Below are 22,085 nucleotides of genomic sequence, written 5' to 3'. Positions count from 1 at the left end.
GAAGCTCTCAAGCTGCATTAGAGCTGTTGCAGCTCTGGCCCTATGGCTTTCTTTTTCCATTTTATCTTCTTCTTACATGTACACTTTGGAAACATCGACATTCACATGTATTCATGTGTACCTTAGGGCCTGATATCTTGCAGTTAAAATGCATGGATGACTAGCACCTTAATATGCACAAGCAAATGATCAATGTCAAGGTTAAGTATGTTTAGTTCTTACACAGCATTTCAAAGGGACAGCTGGGAATACATAACGTTCTTAAATTCTTTCCTTTGAAATAAATGGATTTGCATCAACGTGCTTCGTTTGGACGGATTGTACTCGGGATTTCTTGAAACAGGGAAGGAGGGAAACAGCGATCTCTTGTGAGTCCAGATAAAATTTTATCTTTCTTCAGTATTCCTTGACATTATAAACTTGCTCAAGTGCCCTTGTGTGTGTATTGTATTAATATACATATACAGTACATAGTACGTACATACATGTTCATGTTTTGTCCATGTATGGTTTATTTCAGTAGCCCACATCATCAGATTGTCCTGATTCCCCAACATCTGAGGTGGACCTTGTTAATTTGGGTCACATCCAAGCCAGCATGACTTTCTTAGTTCATGCCACTCGCATATTTGAGGTAGGCAGGTGAAACATTAAGGCAGGGGTCCTCAGCCTTGGCAACTTTAAGATTTGTGGACTTCAACCCCTAGCTGGCTGAGGAATTCTGGGAGTTGAAGTCCAAAAGTCTTAAAGTTGCCAAGGTTGAGGACCCCTGCATTAAGGAGTCTTTGCCCAAGGACCCCTACCGGTAAGGTACGGATCAAACCAGATTTAAATCTCAGTCTCCTGCATCAAAGGCAGCACTCTTAACTACTGTGCTATTAAGCACTATCCAGCTGGGGAAGTGGTTCCAACAGATCCCAAGAACAACATCAGAGCTCTCTGTCCAGAAGAATGCAGCATTAGGAGCAGCTAAGATCCTGCACAGAACCCTCAGACTCCCAGGCCTCTGTTAGACAACCTGAAATTGAGGAGGACACATACCACCCATAGGGATGAGAAGGGAATGTTTTCTTTTTTTAAAAATATATACGTACTAGAATAGAAAAGGCAATCAGATGTGATAGCAAGAGAAATAGCTATGAACATTTGCATTTGATATCAAGATGGATCTAGTGCAACTTATCTCACTTTATTTTCAGCGGGTGCCAGTTACGCTAATTTTTTTAATGCAATTCAAAAACATAAATTACTTTCAATATCATGTCCTAACTGTATGGTATTTTTTTAAAATCTTAGAAGTCATTTCTCTTTTTTAAGTTGGATCTCAAAAAAGGAGGCTATGTGACTGGAGAAGGTGAGAAGTTTGTATGCAGGGCAGGAGCATGGTAATCATTACCAACATGCCACATCAAAGGGTACATTCTGTACTGCTACTTAAGAAAGAAGCATTATACCCAGTGGTGGGATTCAGCCGGTTCGCACCAGTTCGGCAGAACCAGTAGCTAATTTTTTGTTGCCCAGGCCCAGAATGGACTTCCGGACGCGGCATCCACACAGAGAACCGGTTGTTTACATATTTGAATCCCACCACTGACTATACCACTATTCCATGATTCTCCTCTTAACACACGTTTCCACAAAATGGAAGAAACTGCAAGAGTACAAAGGAAAATCTGCAAATGGGAGATGATTACCAGCATCTTCTGTTAAAAAAAAAGTCAGTGTTTGAAATAAGGCAATTTTGTACACAAAAATGTGTGCAAATATCCTTAATAAATATGATGTTAATCCTGGGTTTATTTACAACTCACAACTTCTTTCTCCAATCGTGACATCCTTTTCTATGAAGGCAGGTCTTCCTGAAAATAAAAAATAAATCACTTTCAGGTCACAGTTATAATTTGTACAGGGAGCCCTTGACTTACAATCACTCATTTAGTGACCGTTTGAATTCATAACAGCACTGAAACAAATGACTTATGACCAATTTTCACATATTGCAGTGTTCCTGTGGTCACGTGATCAAAATCCAGATGTTTGGTAGCTGGCTCTTAAGACAGCTGCAGTGTCCCGGAGGTCATGTGATCACCTTTTGCGACCTTCTGACAAGCAAAGTCAATGGGAAAGCCTGATTCACTTAACAATCGTGTTACTAACTTAACAACTGCAGTGATTTACTTAACAACTGTGGCAAGAAAGGTCATAAAATGGGGCAACAACTGTCTTGCTTAGCAACAGAAATTTGGGAGTCATTTGTGGTTATACGTCAAGGACTATCTATGTATCTATGTATCTATGTATCTATGTATCTATGTATCTATGTATCTATGTATCTATGTATCTATGTATCTATGTATCTAGCTAGCTAGCTAGCTAGCTATAATATGATAAAAGCAAATCACATTTAGCTACAATGTCATTTTGACTTAGTATTACATACAATCACAATAATCTCAATTATTCAGAATTTTTAGGGCTTTCACAAAATGCTATAAACTTCACTTTAAATTAGTTTGCCCCTCCAGCTGGTTCTTGAGTAAAACTGATTTTTGAAATAATTTTTCACATAACGTTGAATTTGCATGCATGAATGCTCCTGCAATGCTTCCAACTATTGGAAGACCTCTGTCTCATTACTGCTAAACAGTATTGATCATAAAATGGGATAGCTGCTAAAGCTTTGTTTTATATAAAAAGAGGATAATAAATTTATAACATACCACTTTTTGCCTCTGGTCTTTGGAAACGTTTTCCTGGAAAAAAAAACCAACCCAAAATTATGTTGATATTGTCTTTGTTACTGTATTTTTATATGATAGTTAGCCTTATCATATGACAATTAATAAATAATAAATTAATAACAGATATAGCACACATAAAAAGATAACCTCTAAACATTTACTACTCATTACTAGGTAAAGATTGTGGAATGACAATGTTAGGGTGATTTAATAGGTGAGGATTAAGTGACTACTGTGTATGCCTTGCAGTTTTAATCTCATTTTTTTTAAAAAAAAGTTTACAGTGTCCCAGTTCATATATTCAGCTAGGCTATAATGTGCTTTGACTTTGGCTTAGCCCTTACCTTGAAGCTTAGTCTTGAATGAGTTTACTCAACAAACTATGTTTATCAAATCCTGACAAAGCATGCTCTGTGAACCCAACCACTGAAGCAAACATTCAAACCTTGGGTTCTTAATTAGTCTGTAGATAAAAACTGAAAAAACAACATGCCACGTTGGATAAATTGCCCTAATTAGATGACAGAATATTGAGGACAAATGTTGAGCACAGATATTGAATGTGAATTACACATCGATAAGTTATGAAATCTATAGAAGGAGCAAAACAGGATCTCATACGTTTTGGAAAATAAAACAAATGACACCCCAAGAAATGAATACTTTGCAGAATATCCATATTCATTTCTTTTTATATATACGTATATATAGTTTCTAAATTCAGACTTTTAGTGTTTCATATAAATGGGAAGGAGTAGAACTCCGACACTCCCAAGTTGTTGGCAGCATCTACTCTTTCTTACCTTGGCTCACTGGAATAGAACGCTTTTGATTAATAGTTAGATGCAATTTAACCACCTGAGCTATAATTGCCACACGGTTGTAAATAGCGGCATGATGGATATATGCATAACCATTGTCATCTGTAATAGCAAGACTGTTGATGGAGGTCCTGCGGCAGAAGGTAAGGAAGATGGCAGCCAGTCCTCTATCAGCAGCAGATTTCATGCCAAAAGACAGGCTCTAAAACCACAGAAATGAAAACAGTGAAGGTCGCTCACTCTATTTGTGCTTTCAGTTATGATTCCCTCTTGGTTTCAAGATAAGATAACCTTTCTTGTCATTTTTTTTACTGCGGGCACAACGGCAGACATCAAAAATAAGATTTAGTTGCCCGGTCTCAAAGTGAAACACACACGTGACACACACCAAAACATACTATGTACAACATATGTATAGACCCACACTCCTACATATACACAACAAATAAATATTAAATACTGTCCATCTTGAATATATAACGGAAGGAGGAAGCTTGAGAGTTCGCAAGGTTAATGCTGTATGGAATGAAACTCTGGCTGAATCTGGATGTTCTGCTTCGGATACCACAAAACCTCCTCCCAGAAGGTAACAAGGAAAACAGGTCGTGAAGAGGATGTATAGTGTCCCAGATAATCTTATGGACCCTGCTCAAGCTCCACTTCTGTGCTATGTCCTGGATGGGAGGGAGGGAAGGAACTGCCAATGATCTTTTCGACCATTCTCACCACTCTCTGCACCGCCTTCCTGTCTGAAGCAGTGATGCTTCCAAACTCTAGCCTTGGGGGGGGGGGCGAATGTAGTTTAAGATGTAATTGTTATGATAATAATAAGTAGTTTGAGAAAGCAGAAGAGAAGAGAAAAAAAACTGGATAAAATCACAAAATACAAAGATCTGCAAATAGAAGTTGAATGACTGTGGCAAAAGAAAGTAAAGGTAGCATCAGTAATAGGTGCCGTGGGGGCAATCCTAAAACAACTGGAACACCACTTGAACAATATTGAAATTGACAAAATCACCATCTGTCAATTGCAAAAGGCAGTTCTACTTGGAACAGCTTCCCTTCTGCCATGATACCTTTAACACCTGCTGCCTATTTCAGGTCCTTGGGAAGAACTAAGTGGATTAAAAAAAAATGCCACCCACTCTAAATATCTGGCTCATTGTGCAGCCAACCATTGTATAATAATATATTTCGTTTCTTTTTTTTTCCTGCTGTATTTTTTCACTTTTAAAGCCCTTTTTATATGTTACTTTTTTTCTTTGAGAATGTATTTGTGTTATAATCATGCCGGTATTTTGTTTCTTTCTTTTTTTCTTTTCTGTTATTATTTTGAAAGCAATATAAAGTAAAAAGATGTAATTGTGATGCTGAATTGTATTTAAAAAGTATGAATCTTGATATTTATAAAAGAATTACTGGCTCTGTTGAATCAGGGTTTCAGCAAAGAGAATTATTCTATATAGCTGGAAACAAATCTACAGACCTGATATTAAAAATTAGATTAATGGAATGTGTTATCAACTGATGAAATTATTTATATTCTAAAAATGATATGGCAGTTGGAGGGAATTCTGGTAGATGTAGAAGGAAATTCTCCTACAGGTCTCACACACTGCCCTCCTCCAGTCCTCAAGAGAAAATTATTTTCTGAATATGAAACTGGCCACTGGTAGTTTTCTTTTCAAATCTAAGCAGTATCTTTACTGGAAGATGTTTGCTATTACATCACAGAAAGAAAGATTTGAATTCTCCTCTAGCATATGTACACATCTATTAATTATCTACCTCAGTGGTGGCGAACCTACGGCACGGGTGCCAGAGGCAGCACTCAGAGCCCTCTCTGTGGGCACGTGTGCCATCGTCCCAGTCCTAGGTCTTCAGCTGGGTTTTATAAAACCTTTTCACTTTAGGCCTCCGCCGCCGTGTGCAAAAAAAAAAAAAAGGTTCAATCAGTCAATTTCAACTTCTAGCAGGAAAAAAAAAGGTCTTGCAAAGTTGGAATTGATTGAACTTTTTAGTCCCACCCAGTCTGCCGTTACTACCGCAGCCACGCCTACCCAATGGGCCACACCCATCCAATAGGCCACACCTAACCAATGGGCCACATCCAGCCAATGGGCCACACCCACCCGGCACTCGATGATGCATAAGTGGGTTTTGGGTTGCAGTTTGGGCACTCAGTCTCTAAAAGGTTCGCCATCATTGATCTACCTCAATTCCTAAATGAAACTAATTCGTTGTTTTTTTTAAAAAAAACAAACAAACCAGGAGTTTAATTTCAAAGACCACTTTAACATTGTCTACTTTGGCCCTCCAGTGCATACCTTGCTCAAAAATGAAACAGTAAGAAACCAGGATGCAAATTCATCACTTGAAAAGTGCAATGTGTGGATGGGTTATCACAAATAAACCAACAGAGTCATTTGCAAAACTGCATTGGGCTCTTGCAAGTCTAAGAGTTTTGCGCCAAAATTATGAACCCCTTTATTATTATTATTATTATTATTATTATTATTATTATTATTATTATTATTATTATTATTATTATTATTATTATTATTATTATTATTGATCATCACACAGTCAGCCAGATGTTCAGACTGGATTTGGCATTTTGTTTACCTATCGAGTCCTTACCAAGGACCTGGGATAGGCAGATGTGGATGTTTGATGGTATTACAGATATTGTCGCAGGATGGAAGCAGTTCCTAGTAAGGCCGCCTTTTGCAATTGACTAATGGCGAATTTGTCAATGCCAATGGTGTTCAAGTGGTGCTCCAGTTGTTTTGGGATTGCACCCAAGGCGCCTATTACTATTGGTACTACCCTTGCTTGCTTTTGCCACAATCTTTCTATTTCTATTTGTAGGTCTTTGTATTTTGTTATCTTCTCCAGTTCTTTCTCATCTATTCTGCTGTCTCCAGGCACTGCCACGTCCACTATCCAGATTTTTTTGTCTTTCTTATCGACAAATGTTAAGTCCGGGGTGTTATGTTGCAGGTGCTTGTCTGTTTGAATTCTGAAGTCCCAGAGCAGTTTAATTTTATCATTTTCTATGACTTTCTCTATTTTATGATCCCACCAGTTTTTGCTTACAGGCAAATGATATTTCTTGCAGATCTTCCAATGCACCATTGTTGCTACTTATTATTATTATTGTTATTATTGTTATTATTGTTATTATTATTGTTGTTGTTGTTGTTATTATTATTATTATTATTATTATTATTATTATTGCTATTTTACAGCTGTTGAACTGTAGAAGCCCTGTTCTGTATGGAGGTTAAATACAAAGTCAAGGAACAGAAAGGAAAAGCATTAGCAGAAAGGGTACAGAAGTTGTGTTTGAAGGACAGTAATAAAGATTAGTTTGTTTTGGTGATTAATACATCTGCTTAGAGATAATTGTCATAGCAATAATAATATAAATACAGACTTTGACAGATTTGTTCTCTAGAATATTCAAACCCTTAAAACATACCTTACATTTAATAGCTTTCTTATAGCCAAATCTTTTCTTGAATTGATCCATTGCTTGCATGTCAGTTAATGGAAGCCTTTTTGGTTTAAGGATGCTTATTATTTCATTGATAGCTCCCCACCACTGACTCTTAAAAAGCATATAAAAAGCTTCAAGCTCAATGCCAATTACGTAATATCTGTTTTAAAAAAAAAGAAGCCACATTACGTTAATAATCAAATATTTTAATGGATCATATATTTAACAAATGCTTTTGGAAGGAATCTGCACTAGTGGTAATCTTTCAACCGAGCATAATTGATATTCATTAGTCCTAAATAAAGCTATTTCTACTTCATCTCTGACAGTTAAATTGGACTGAAATCTAGCAGTCTCCAATACTTGGATGGCAGTGTGACTGGCTACAAGTTGTGTATATATTTAATTAATTCAATTCAATCACCTGACCAAACCTAATGCCCTCCAGATTTTTTAGACTACAGCTTTGTACCATTAACTTTGTAGATGTTTTAATTAGTGAGTTTTAATTAAACCAAGCCATTTGGAAGCCACCTATTTAGGGAAAGCTGATTCATATACCTCCAGTGAAGGAGAGGTGACATACATATCTATATCTATATAAATAAAAATGTAAATGTTCGTTTGTTCAAAATCTTAAAGCTCTGAAAGTTCTTCACTGATTGCTTTGAAATTTTGACACAACATTGCATTCGAATACGCACGTGTTTTTATATACCTATTATATAGATGTCACACCTGTGACAGTAAAAACATGCTTTTTTTGAAAAACAGCGCCATCTGTTGGACGTAAAAGCAACACACGCTAACCAGACTGAGCCACAGCAACGCATGGCCGGGTACAGCTAGTACTAGAATAGAATTATATTTTAGTTTATCTCATCTTCCCTTCCTTAACAGACTATGCGGTTCGCCATCACAGTATTTTAACTTGATAAATTATAACTCTTACTAAATTCAGAGAGAAGAATTCAAAGTCACTCAGTAAATCTTATGGCTTGTGAGAAATTTTAATTTACATCTCCTAGTCAAACTCCATATCACGATGGCTTTGTAGAGAGACTCTATGGCAGGGGTGTCAAACTCACAACGTCATGTGATGTGTCGTGACGTATCGTGACTTTTTCCCCTTTGCCCGCAATGGGGTGGGTGCGGTTTTGGCGTGAGGCATCCAGCCTGCGGGCCGGCAATTTGACACCCCTGCTCTATAGGGCTGTGTGTGTTTGAATTAATTAATTAATTAATAGGGAAATTCTGTTTTCTGTTTAACATTTCTGATTGCTTGTCAGCATTTATAATAATTTCTGCATTGTTACTTACAAGTAGTCCTCAAATTACAGCCATAATGGAGCCTGACCATCATGGTTATAAGTTGTGACAGTTGTAAATCAAGTCACTCACATAACTGACATGATTTTATAACCTTGTTTGCAGTGGTTGCTAAGCAAACACCACGGTCCTTAAGCATACACTGCAGTTGTTAAGCAAAGCAATGGTTTGCTATAGGCTGGGTTTTGTTTTATGGAAAACCAGAAGTAAATGCTGGGTTTTGCCAGATCCATTGTAAAATGTAGTCTCATGATGGTAGGATGCTGCAAATGGCTGTAAATGTGGGCTGTGAGTGACCAAAATGCGATTACATGACCTCCAGGGGAGGGGCGGCCATTGGAAATTCAAAACCAGGACCCAGATTGTTGGGGACAATATGCTGACTCTGTAAAGCACTACAAAGCGGTATATAAGACTAAGTGCTATTACTATTACAATTTGAGTACCTAAAGGACTCAAAATGTTTCAGCTACTTTGAACTTAATCTAGTGAATTTTCTCAATGAATGGAAATATTTTTGCACGCTCTTTACCTTTTGCCATCAAAATCCATTACTGGTATCGAATAATGTTCTCTGTAGGGGGCATCTGGGTCCAGCAGTTGAGTAAGATGATTTATTGCACAGGTGTGCATTTCATCATAGGCAGCCTATATAACAAGAACATGCTAAATATATCTGATGACATTTGCAAATTTGTAAATTTACCACAAATTTTCTGTTATCGTAAATATTTTACCTTTGCAACATATTTCCATGTTTTCCTCTGTTCTATAGAGGAACAGGGGGAGAGCCTTCTCTGTGGCAGCTCCTGCCCTCTGGAATGACCTACCCCCCGACCTACGTACAGTTGCGGACCTGCACCTTTTTCGCCGAGCCCTGAAGGCCCATCTATTCCGTGTGGCCGGCCTGGCGTAGTTTGATTATGTTTTAGTGGGGGTTTTGTATGGGGTGTTTTTAGAACAGGCCTGTTATTTAATTTGATTTTAGAACAGAAACTTGTGTATATTTATCGTGGTTTTTAGTATCGCCTGTTCATCGCCCTGAGTCCCGTAAGGGAGATAGGGCGGTATATAAATTTAATAAATAATAATAATAATAATAATAACATCCCATATAGTATTATAATTTGCATGCTGATATATATAGAGAATTTATAATAAACAAAAGGAGACAGTTAACAAGAAAAATATATTCTTGCATGTATGATAATTTTGGCTAATTATGTTTCCATTACAGAAAGTCATTACAGAAATCTGGATCTGAAAGTATTCTGTGCTGCTACTTTTATATAAGTACCCAATGAAGCTGATTTCCAGAACTCTCAAGTTATGAAGCAGAGCCTTCAAATTAAATACTACTTAACCTTACAACTGAACTCAAATAAGCTTCTGCCCACAATTGAGATAGTAATTCTCTTTCCCTTTCCCTCTCCCTCTCTCTCCCTCTCCTTTCCCTCCCCCCATCCATCCCCCCATCCATCTCTGTGATAGACAGAATAACTAGTGCAGTTGTTTTTGTTCCTTAAAAAAAACCAACAGCTTGATACCTTAACCTCTTTGGAAACTTCTTCAACTGAAGGCGTCCCAACATCAAATTCAATGCCACCATGGAGATGGAAATACTGATTCTGGGCATACAAAAAATGTTGGCATTTGAAATCTGTTCCTAGCATAAATGGGGGTAATTCACGTTCGGTTTTAACTTTGTCATCTATAAAAAGGAAAAACAGAGTTTGATTCAGAATGATGACTGTCACTATTGATCAATCCGTGTTGGCAATTTTTTAAGAAAGGAATTACACTTTCCAGATAACTTCTAGAAACTACAGTTTTCAATATTTTCATCAAACGAAGAGGACTGCTTCTTTGGCAAATTAATTATTGCTATAACAATAAAGAAAGAAAAAGCTACTGAATATATGTAAATGTGTGTTTGCATTTTTAAATTACATTGTATTCAAATAAAACCAATAACCGAATTTTCAAATGAAAGGAGTTCTGGAACATGGCCCCCAAAAGTCAATTTGCTTGGAAAATGAATAAAAATCACATTTATGGTCCCAAACATATTTTATTTAAGTTACCCATATCTATACAAATAAACTTTTTTTAAAAAAACTTTTTAAATGGCTACTCAGAGAATTAATGAGTTTATAATGAAGGACATATATTTTAGGGACAATAAATGCAAGCATTTAAAAGGAACTTGCAGTATTTAAAGTTCTTTTGCGATTCACTGAGATTCGTAGAACTGGTACACAACTGAAAAAAGGCATAACAGTAAAGAAGAATCAACTGGTCAGTATAAAATAATCCATTAATGTTAATATTAAGAATAAACAATGAAAAAAAACCATTTATCCACAACTGTAAAAATGTCTGTTAGCTTCTGATATAGGTTTTCATTCTACTTATTTTTTCATTCAGTTTTTCAATTTTTCTCCCCTAGCTGGTCAGCTTTTGTAGCTAATGAGTTTCCTCGGTGCTGTTTGGGTTGCTTTGGGGGGTTCCTAATATCTTGGGGTTCTTTTTAAAAAACCTGCCAAACCCGCATCCTTTTAAGTACCTCTGTTATACACCCATGCTTTCAGAAAATAAAAAGACCAAATGGGCTTTGTCACTTTTCTCCTCTCTTGGCAGGTTTTTATTTGAGGCAGATGAAAAAAAGAACTTATTGGCACCAGATCACTGAGAAAATTCTTTCATGGTCAACACTACTTTATTTTTAAACCAAATATTAAACGTTTTATAGTATCAATTGGCGGGCAACACAGTGGGACGTGAGACGTTGCATATACAGTAACTAATGGCTTATAGCAATCCTGCAAACTTTACCATTGATAGTGCATGTCGAAAGTGGTATGCCCCTCAAGTCACTCTCTTGGGTTTTCCAGACCAAATAAAGAGCATATCACTTTTGACAAGCAATACAAATGGTGACATTTGCAGGACTGCTATAAGCCATTATGTCTCAACCCAACCGTTCAGTCTGTAAAAAGAGGTATGAGAATTAATTATATGATTCTTATATAGTACCTGTTCAGCCTACCAGTGTTGCAAAATAGGACAAGGCCTCTGGATCACAGTCTAGAGCAGACATGTCAAACTCACGACATCACGTGACGTCGCGCAATGTATCGGGACAGTTTTGCCATTGCTGGCAATGGGGTGGGTGCGGCTTCTGCGTGATGTGTCCGGCCCGGGGGCCGGCACTTGGACACCCCTGGTCTTGAGCCCCCAAACCAAGGAGGAACCCAGATGACTTTTCAGAGACTAGCTTGTAAAAGCAACATCATCCAATACATACAAGATCAACAACTGTGCTGTATGCTGAGTTCTGACAGGACTGGGGTTATTTTTTTCTACAGCCTCATTTCTTGTCTTCAGGCAGATGAAAAATCTAACCAGTTTCTGGGAGGTGTGTGGAAGGCAAAACTGTTTAAAATGTAGTATCACTACAAGTGATAAAGGGAATTCCAGTGTTATAGCTGTTATGCCTTTCTCCTCATTTCGGCACTTACTTATTGAGGCCTCAATAGTTTTTCTTTTTCTTTTTCTTTAAAAAACAACCCTGTTCACCTGGCCTATCTAGACAGAGAATAGACTAGACGAGGGGTAGGCAACCTTGGCTCTTTTATGACTCGTGGACTTCAACTCCCAGAATTCTGGGAGTTGAAGTCCACGAGTCATAAAAGAGCCAAGGTTGCCTACCCCTGGACTAGACTCTAGTCACAAAGATGCTTCTTTCCAAAAGGCAACTGGGCTTTCTTGCTTTTTTTCTTTTTTCTTTTCTTTGAAAATGTTTCATTTCTTATCCAAGAAGCTTCAGTTAGAACTGAAGAAGCTTCTTGGATGAGAAGCAAAATGTTTTCAAAGAAAAAAAAAAAGAAAAAGAAAAAAACGTCAACCTAGCTGTCTTTTGGGGGAAAAAAAGCACTTTTGGGACAACCGTCTGGATGATTGAGAATCTCCATAGACTAGACTCTAGTCTACTCAAATCTGTTTTTGTGGCATGAACAATTGTGTTTGTCATTTGCAATTGTAACGGTACTACCCAGTTTTTTCATCCCAGAGATACCAGTTTCAATGGCTTTTATTGTCTGACTAACTAAGAAATCTCTTTCAACAAACACAGCATACTCTTACCTGAATAGGGCTGAAGAAGCCGGCTTAAATTTGGAACTTTATTTTTTCTCTTTAAATTAATGATAAATGGGATGAGAAAGCATATCAGCTTCATGTATGCTATGTTCTTTTGAATGTCTTCTTTTTTTTCTAGATGCTTTTTCACAAGTTTGAGCTGAAGGGTGAGCCTCTGCTGTAGTCTCTGGTATGAAAAAGCATCGAGGTGGTCCTCAGTCATTCTAATTGCATTGGTGAGGTTGTACGCTGCATCAAACAGGAACACGTCTTCATACTGTTGAATCTTTGTAGTGGCAAATGTCAGCTTAAGTATTATATGGTCTGCAAACTGCATAAAGAACATTTTTTCTTCTATGCTGTTAGGATTGTAAGTTGGATCTTCATTCATGTTTTCATCATAGATTCCTCGGAATTCTGGTTCTTTTGTAATATCTATTAGACCTATACCATATACATACACATATAAGTTCTATACATATATTAAAAGATAAACATATTAAAAGATAAACATATTAAAATATAGATATATCCTACAGGCTGGAAACATGCGGAAGAGGCCTTCATCCTATAGTGGGTAGACAATGGCTAAAATGATGATGATATATCCATCTTGGGCCACCCTACACCACTGTTGTGCTGTTCCTGGCTTAAGTATAGATCTGTGCATGCAACCCTCTGTCAAACATCTTGTGTTCTCCAACATTCCTTGCATTACCTGCATTGTATTGTAGTGAGGCTTGGTGAATCTGAATGTGTAAGTGTGTAATGCTTAAGCAACTGTATTCAATACAGCTAAGAGATTAATAGGGGCTCTTTTTTGCCTTATATTTCCCTGATTCCTCCATTACTGCCTACATCCTGAAGTACCAATCAGTAAGAAGAGTACAGTATTTGGTGATCTGGGGCATGGGGGAAATAATAGATTGGGGACTTTATAGATTATTGCTATTAAGATGGCCTTGGGGCAGCCTTTCATTACTGACATAATTTTTAGTGACATTTGAGGGTGTTAAGGAAGGTTATCATTAAGGGATATGCCGGGGAACAGTGAATAGTAATGGATTAAAGTGTAGAACTTAGAAAGAAAGTGAGTTACAGCTTTGGAGTGTGGCAGTGAGTTGCTGAGCTGGGAAGAAAGAAGTTGGCATCTTGCAGTGGTAGTGGCCAAGGAGCCTGTCAGTGAGGTGAGAAAAAGTGAACAGGATCTGGCAGAGAAGTGCTGGGGGTGGGGGCAGGACTATGTTTGAAGAAAAGAACTATGTTGAATGGAGATAAAGTACCTACTGAAAAAGACTGCAAAAAGAAGTAAATGGCCTTGAGAAGAGAAACTTTGGTAGCTCAAATATGAACTTCCTGTAAAGGAGTCTGAGAGATGGTGCTCATCAGATGAGGTAACAGGAACAAACAGTGGAGTAGCAAGGGATACAAGGGAGTGTAGAGTTCTGGGAAGCATCACTGCTGGACTCGCACAATAGTGTGCTGCTTTTCCAGAAGCAGAGCTCATCAGGCTGGGAGGGGTCAGTAATGGATGAGTCTAGGCCAGGGGTAGGGAACCTTGGCTCTTTTATGACTTGTGGACTTCAATACCCAGAATTCCTGAACCAGCCATGCTGACTCAGGAATTCTGGGAGTTGAAGTCCACAAGTCATAAAAGAGCCATGGTTGCCTACCCCTGGTCTAGGCAATGGGGGTCTGGTCTGACTGCCACCACAAGTCCTGCTGGAAGGAGCTTGTGACTGCAAAGGACATTGAACAATTGCCTGGGACTAGGTACTCAACCTTTTGGTTGGTTTTGGGCACTCAGGGATTTGGTTAAGCTTGGCTATTTGGGGAAGAGATGGGGAGTGACATAGAGTGGCACCTCTGGAATGGGAGAACTAGGATAACAATCTTTTCAATGACTGCTCTGGGTCCTATATGTGTTTCACTTAGATATACATTTGCAAGCAGCCACGAGTGATGGAAGCTTCATGATATGTATTCACAACATGCATATTTCAGATATGTACAGGTATTTTATGTGATACCGTTTCATCCTGATCATTACTTCCTATGTACATTGAACCACGTTTCATGCAGTGGTCAAAAACATGTGAACACAAAACTTACCAGCTTGACAGAACTCTGCAGCAGGCGTTTTTAATGTTTGGGGAACCCCGTCTTGATCAATATCCATGCTAGAGCGCCAGAGTTCAGAGAATCGTACCCTTTTTTCCTTGGGCATGTATACTCCATGCCACAGGGCTTTCAACATATAGTCAACCGCGATTAATATTTGTCCTATTCTTGTATCAAAATATCCCGGAGGGAGTGAACAGGAAGTGCTCTGATCATAATTGGCATCTAGACTGATAGAAGGGATTTGGTTCAGACAATAAATGCCCACAGCCAACTCTCTGATCATTTGATGAATTTCCCGACAGTCCAAATCTAAGCCTGGCTCCACTGGCATAAGTATAATCGCTATGGAAGTATTGATGCTTTTCATCTGACTCAGAAGTCCACTGGGAAGTTCTAATGGATGACGCATGTCGTCTTTGGATGCCAACCAGCTGCAGAACGAAGTGGTAAGTAATTCCTGAAGCTCACTTCGCTCGTACTTCTCAAAGAAGGCACTAGCATTCCTCTGTGCTGCCAGGTGGGCTAAGTAGGCTGCTTCATCTGCTTGCTCATTTCTAAGGGCTTGCTTCTTAATTGGTCTCAACATCCTTCAAAATTTTCCGTTCTGCTGTTTTGAAATGTAAATTATTTTGGGGTGAGAGGGTAAAGGAAGTTAAAAGTTAAAATTAAGCAATGTAAGATTTCCTGGAAGAAAAATATATGAAGGGTCCTTGGTGCTCTCTGAACTTGGTTGTTTTCTTGCAGACATTTCATTACCAAACTAGATAACATCATCAGAGTAGGGAGTGGGATTTACTCTCATTTTATATTGTTCTGTATGCCCTTTCCCTCTTATTTCTCCAATAGGACATTCATTATTTAGCTATAATGCCTGGAAACAACATTCTGTTTTTTACAAGATTTTTTTTATACTTTACTGTACTGAGATTTGAATCAGGTTCTGTCCTTTTTTAATTTATAGTTTATTAATGTATTTTTAGATTATTTGAATTAGTGACTAGCGTGGACATATTTTAATATGAACAGGAGCAAAAACCATAACACTTTACCTGTAATACTAAAGTTGAATATCTGAACTAGAAGGGAAATGATTTGAATAAAACCCATCTATAACAGAATACGAATAGAACCATTTTTTTTGTTTAGTGGGAGATAAACAGCACTTTAATATAGCCATTAAAATCAATGAACTTTTAGTACACTTTAATTATTTTTCTACCATTTTGTGACCAAATGATATTCTAGGGAAGTGAAACTATATGGATATTTATTTATTAATGGTGTGAGAGGCAGCCTACAGCTTTCTTGTTTTTTGTGACTTTTGGAATCTCTTGATTGTTCCACAAAAATTAACAATACATTGATTTAATTTTGCATTTGAAAAAAGAGAAAGCAATAATATAGGTGTGCAGTGAATGTTCAGGAAAGCCCCATTCCTCATTCACTTACAATCAACATTGTATGAGATTCAATATACTTCAAGATGACTGAGGCACAAATAGGGTGTGATTGGAGATGAAGTGATTACCCCCATCACAAGAAACAACTATATGAGTTGTTTTAAATCAGGGGTCTTCAAACTTAGCCACTTTAAGACTTGTGACTGAGGAATTCTGGGAGTTGAAGTCCACAAGTCATAAAAGGGCCAAGTTTGAAGACCCCTGCTTTAAATCAAGAAAAAACTTGGAAACCGTCTGAGAGAAGAAACGGAGCACCTTCTATCTCCTCAACATCGTCAGAATTGATTAGAATCCTCAGGGATCTAGAAGGACTGTCCAGAAAGACTGGAGACAGATGGATTTTTTTTTTTTAAAGAAAAATGACTATTTTTGAAAGGATAGGTTTTTTTTCTTTGTGTGTTTAAAGTCAGATTATGTTATCCCTGGTAATTGTACAAGCTCATTTCTTATGTTTTATGCATATTACAAGCTCTTCATTAGAAGACTAGCATTATTATTATTATTATTAGTATTATCTTATAATCTGAGTCTTTTATTTATCTTTGTATTTTTTTAAATGGAAGCTCCTGATAAATCAGTACCTGAGATTTGAATATCTTTTATGAGACTGGCTGACCTTCCAAAAAGGAAAGAGAGGAAGATGCAGTTGATTTTCCTTGCCTCATCTCCATAAGGCCAGGAGGTAGTGTTAAGAATTTATTTCATTTCTTTCTGGTTCTTTTTTTTTCTTTTCTTTTTTTCAGAAAGCAATACAGTTAACAATAGCAGGGATATTTCTAAGCAGACAGTTTGCAGTGCAACCAGTCAAAAGATGTGTGACTGCTTTATCTATGTCTTCTTCACTTATATAAGAAAAACAAGAAGTAGTACTGAGTTTTACAGAGCCAGTTTGGTATAGAGGTTTAGGAACCAAGCTACAAAGCAGGACGCTGTGAGTTTAAGTCCCGTTTTTGCCAGGAAAGACAGCTAGGTGACAATATGTCATATGAGCAATAATTTGAACTTAGTAAAATCAATGCAGGGCAAACTATTGCTTACTAGGTAAGCAAAAAAGTTTTGTCAGAAAAATTCTTGGACAAAAAAAGTGTAAAAGCATAGAAGATAAAAAGTTGAGGGGCTTTCCTAAATATGGAATGAAAACTTTGAGTGCAGATAACAAGTATTCTGATTTTCTAGCCACCTGTAGCTTAGATGTAGGACACAAAGCAGTGCCTCTTCAAAAAACTGTTACCATCAAACTGGCCCTCATATAAGAGAAGAAAGCTCTTTAGGTATTCCAGAAAGATGTCACTGGGTGTACACATTGCGCCAAGCTGTAGCCTGCTTGGTTTTGACAGAACATAATGCACGGATATAACCGATTTTAGTTTAATAAAACAGATGGCTTGAGGTGTGAATCTAGCCAGAAAATGAACCAGGATGACTGGGTAGCGATATACAAGCTGTAGAGGTCATGTGTATCCCTAACCAGTCATCCCTTCAGCCCTTGGTCTGATGGAAAATCGCCAAACACTTTTAGGTAGCATTCTTATTTCAGCCTGAGGGAAGGGAAGAGAGTGAAAAGGGAAACGTACTTTTTTTCGTGCTCTTTAAGCATCCTGACTGAAAAGAGAAGGCAGAAAAAGCAGTAAGCCACCTCTGATACCCACTAACCATTCAAAGGTTATCTCTCCCAAATCAGGGAATAGAACAGAAACCAGAAAAAAAAATTCTAATAGGTCTCTGGAAACTCAATCCCAGATAAGCAAGGTGACCGAAACACAAACCTATGCCTGTAAATCTATCAATAAGTGGGAGTCTTGCCTTTTGTCCCAGGACTAGAGAGCCTCCAGTTCACAGCCTTAGCTGTTACATGGTGAAGAAGGGAGTAGAAAGGAAAGGCTGTCACTATGGATACCATAGAACAGTAAAAGAATCCTACTATTGGTGAATTTACATCTTTCGGGAGCAAAGAGGGAGGGGGTCTCATCTCATGTTAAGCTTTTCCAGTAGTAGCACTTGGCCTAAGTAAGTTTTTTTAAAAAATATGGGCACCTTCAAGATGACTGAATAGATTGCTGCGAAGCTGGCATCACATGTTGATTGCTCATTGCTTTGTCTGGCAGAGATAAGAACTGCCTAGCGATCGCACTTAGTCAAAGACACTGGATGATAGAAGATGCATGTGATTTTTACACATTAAAATTTCATTTACAATCCAAGAAGGAAGAGCCAATAGTAAAAAAACTAACAGATTTAGAACTATCCATTAATAAACATTCTCTCAAAACAATAGCTGGGATTCTGAGGACTCTCCTGATGAATACTGGATATACAATGAAATATCAGAATAAAGATGACAAATGCTTTGCTCTTGGTAGTTTGAATCACTTGAGTACTTTCAAGTTTCTATTGTAGAACCTAAACAAGCAATGAAACTGATTTGATTAACATTTCTTTGAAGCAGCAGCCAATATATTACTTTAATAAATAAATCTGTGACAAAAAAACCTGTATAAAATTTATTGCAGGTAATTCAAATAGTTATGGCAAAACTATAACATGCTTTTTATTAGTTATTATTTCTTTAATTCTTACCTCAATGGGAAGTCCCTGCTCCTATGTATAACATTTTAAGAAATAATATAAAATCTCGGGTGCTTATTCCCAATTAAACGTTCAGAATCGTGGTCCTAATGTAACTGTATCCAAAGTCTTTGAAGTTTGGAATATATATATATATATATAATTGCAGTAAAAAACAAATAAATACGAACACCAGGATAATATCAAACTAGAAATCGTTTAATAAAACGCTGAGCTTTCGTCGGCCAGCACTACCGACATCATCAGAGCATAAGAGCAAGTCAATGGGAGTCCCCTTTTTATGATACCGGCCGGTTTTGCACATGGCTCCTGGACCTGGTCATCAGTCCATCCAACATCCTTAATTGTTTAACTTCTAGGAGGCACGCATTGGCTGTTCCCTTGGTGTTTTTCAAGACTGCTATTCCATTATCCACTTTCCTTCCTCCAATCCCTCCCCTCGTACATACACCGCTGTCTGTTATCCCACCACTGATTTCTAAAGCTGCTGTTCTCCCTTCCCCCTTTTTTTTGCCGATCGCTTTCTTTGTGTGTGTCCAATTATCTGCTTCCACCACATTGAGTCTCGGGCTTGCTGCTCTTTCCTCCCCCTTTTTCCTTTCAATAGTTTTCCTCATGTATCTGCAGTCATCCGCTGTATCTCCATTAGTTTTTAGAGTCGCTGCTCTCTCCTCCCCCTTTCTTTCAGTATTTGTTTTGTTCGTATGCCTCCAACTATCGCATTGTGCTAAACGCTCTAGTTCATTCCCTCTCCTCACCCCCATCTTCTCAGATCGTATCCGTTCTTTCTCTATAGGGCTGTCAGCAGGCTGTGTGTCTAACCCGGTCCTCCTGCTCTTTTGCCCTGTTGTTCCTGCGCGTGTGCGGGCGTTTCCAGAGTAGTCTGCCGAGCGTATTTGAATGTCTGTCCCGGGGGCTTCCGGCAGATATGTTCTTGTATTCGTTCCTCTGCTGGGGGGCGTTGCCCTACTCTGGGGGTGCTCCAGGGTATTTTGGGGACCTCCTTCCCGCTGTTCACTCCGATCTTCCTTTCTCTTATCCATCGTTCGTAGTCCTCGCATCTGCACCAACAAACCATCTGCAAAATGCACATTGGATTCTGCTCCCCCATTTAATAACTCTCTTGCTTTTTTTGCTCGTGTGCAAGCTCCCAAAGGGGGGTCTTCTGCTGGTCGTTCGCAGGTACTCATTGCAGGGTTGTCAGTGAGCTGTGGCACTATTTTCATCCCATCCTCTCCCAACTTTGTGGGGTGGGTTAAGTTGTGTATACCTAAGACATTTACGGGGTGCATTTTTTGTCCCCCTTTCTCTATTCCCCTTTCGGTATACACTGTTGATCTGTTGTTACTTTGACAGGTTGTTCTCTCTATTGCCATATTTCCCTGACCTTATGATGGGTGAGTAAATTGCTTTCGTTGGGATTCCTGGCGTTGTTTATCCCATGTTCTCAGCGTATGGTGTACTGGACAGAGTTCTACGTGGCGGTTTACGGAGTTCTCGTCGGAGAGCCAAGCCTCTTTAAGTAGGCGGCCTCCTTTGGTGGCATCCCTAGATAAAGTTTGTACATTAGCAAGATCAAACTTGTGACTAAAATTGGTCATGTGGGTCCACACCTGCGAGTGTTGTTCGCATCTTTTGACAGCTAGCGCGTGCTCATGCACTCTGGTTTTTAGCCTCTTAGAGGTCTCCCCAACATAGTTGCAGGGACAATCCTTGCATTTAATCCTGTATATTACTGACAATTTTTCTTCGTTGGGGAGCGGATCTTTGGGGTGCATGATTCTGGCGCGTAAAGTCTGGTCCGGTTTGTGGGCCACTTTTATATTAAGGGGAGCTAATAATCTAGCTGTTGCCTCTGATACATTGTTGATATATGGAAGGGGGATACGTATGGTTTGTGTTGTTGCCTTATCGGTTTGAAACTCTTCCCGGGGTCTGAGTGGTCTGCTATGACGCTTGATGAATTCCACTGGGTAACCGTTATACTTATAGGTCCGGAAAAGATGGTTTTTCCTCAGCTCTTGCCTTGGCTGTATTACAATGCGAGTCCATGCGTTTAAATAATGTCCTGACGCAACTTGCTTTATGGGCCACTGGGTGATTGCTTTTATAATGGAGGGTTCTGTTGGTGTGCGTTGGTTTCTGGTATACTCTTGTGTGTAAGGTCCCATCCGGCTGGCGGCTAACCAGCACATCCAAAAAGGCCAGGGATCCCTGACTCTCCTCCTCTGCTGTAAAACCAATGTCCGGATATACCGAGTTCAGTGTGTCCATGAAACTAACTCTGTCGCATCTCTTGATGATCGCAAACGTGTCATCAACATAACGGACCCAAAATTTAGATTGATACTTAGCCATTGCTATGGACTCCTGCCGTTGTAGGACCGCCTCCGCTATTATATTCAAGATGGGTGATCCCATTGGCATCCCTTTAATCTGTTCGTACATGGTCCCTTGAAAGGTAAAATACGTTTTCAGGCATAATTCTATCAGTTTACTGCATGGCTTTACCCAGGATTCGAATTTTTAACGTAATTAGAGAAATATATATATATATAATTATATATACTTATTCTCTTGAAGCTGTCTGAAGTCTTGTACATTTGTCTGATGCCCTTTCACTGGTATTTTCCATTTTTGCAATTCGAGAACCAAATTGCATGGCCCGTTTTGGCAAAACAGCAGAGGCCGTCAGACCCAGCTCAGCAGCCACTAGACGCAAGAGCAATTTTTCTCCGATCCCACGAGGCAGAGCCAAGTTTGCTTTTTCCCATACAGGAAGTGAGTTAAGAAATGACACAACCTCTTCATCGAGAAAGGGAAATCTGAAAGAGAAAATTATAGCAAGAAAAGTATAAAATCAAGTTTTAAAAAAACAAATGTAAACAAAGCTTTCTTTAATGAACCGGTTTGGTTAATTGTATATTTCAAAAAAAATGTCCATTTTTAATACGTTCATCTATAAAAACTCATTAGTGCAAAATTGTAGGCAGTTGCTGTCCTGAATTCTATGACAACTGTAATTAACTGTTCCCGTTAATTTCAATGCTTTAGTCCAGATCTACTTTGTATCTATTTACAGCATGCTGAAATATGGTAAATTTATTTATTTTAATTCTATAATCCCCAATCTCAACAAGTGCATTTTTTGTTTTCTTTCAATAAAAAAACCTCCTTAAGGACTCAGATAATAATAATAATAGTAAAGTTGGAAGGGACCTTGAAGGTCATCTAGTCCAACCCCCTGCTCAGGCAGGAAACCCTATACCATTTCGGACAAATGGCTGTCCAGTCTCTTCTTAAAAACTTCCAGTGTTGGAGCATTCACCGCTTCTGGAGGCAGGTTGTTCCACTGGTTAATTGTTCTCACTGTCAGGAAGTT

General features: G+C 38.5%; 2 protein-coding genes across 2 annotated transcripts in view; both read right to left on the bottom strand.

Moving 5' to 3' along the window:
- Window positions 1-15,243, bottom strand: part of ANKAR (ankyrin and armadillo repeat containing) — a 38,195-nt gene extending 22,952 nt beyond the window's left edge. The window contains exons 1-6 of the mRNA XM_015817001.1: window positions 14,646-15,243; window positions 12,540-12,977; window positions 9,941-10,104; window positions 8,926-9,041; window positions 7,047-7,224; window positions 3,545-3,764 (exon numbers count right to left, since the gene is read on the bottom strand). Coding sequence (XP_015672487.1) covers window positions 3,545-3,764; window positions 7,047-7,224; window positions 8,926-9,041; window positions 9,941-10,104; window positions 12,540-12,977; window positions 14,646-15,243 — 1,714 coding nt within the window. The remainder of the gene's footprint in view (window positions 1-3,544; window positions 3,765-7,046; window positions 7,225-8,925; window positions 9,042-9,940; window positions 10,105-12,539; window positions 12,978-14,645) is intronic.
- Window positions 15,244-21,262: 6,019 nt separating this feature from the next.
- ASNSD1 (asparagine synthetase domain containing 1) overlaps window positions 21,263-22,085 on the bottom strand; it is a 4,801-nt gene continuing 3,978 nt past the window's right edge. The window contains exon 3 of the mRNA XM_029284365.1: window positions 21,263-21,528. Within this exon, the coding sequence (XP_029140198.1) occupies window positions 21,273-21,528 (256 nt within the window). The 3' untranslated portion in view covers window positions 21,263-21,272. The remainder of the gene's footprint in view (window positions 21,529-22,085) is intronic.

This window comes from Protobothrops mucrosquamatus, unplaced genomic scaffold (assembly GCF_001527695.2).
Source record: "Protobothrops mucrosquamatus isolate PMUCROS unplaced genomic scaffold, P.Mucros_1.0 scaffold_125, whole genome shotgun sequence".
Taxonomy (NCBI): Eukaryota; Metazoa; Chordata; class Lepidosauria; order Squamata; family Viperidae; genus Protobothrops; species Protobothrops mucrosquamatus.
Note: the sequence above shows the minus strand (reverse complement) of the source record. Positions and strands in the feature narration are given on the sequence as shown.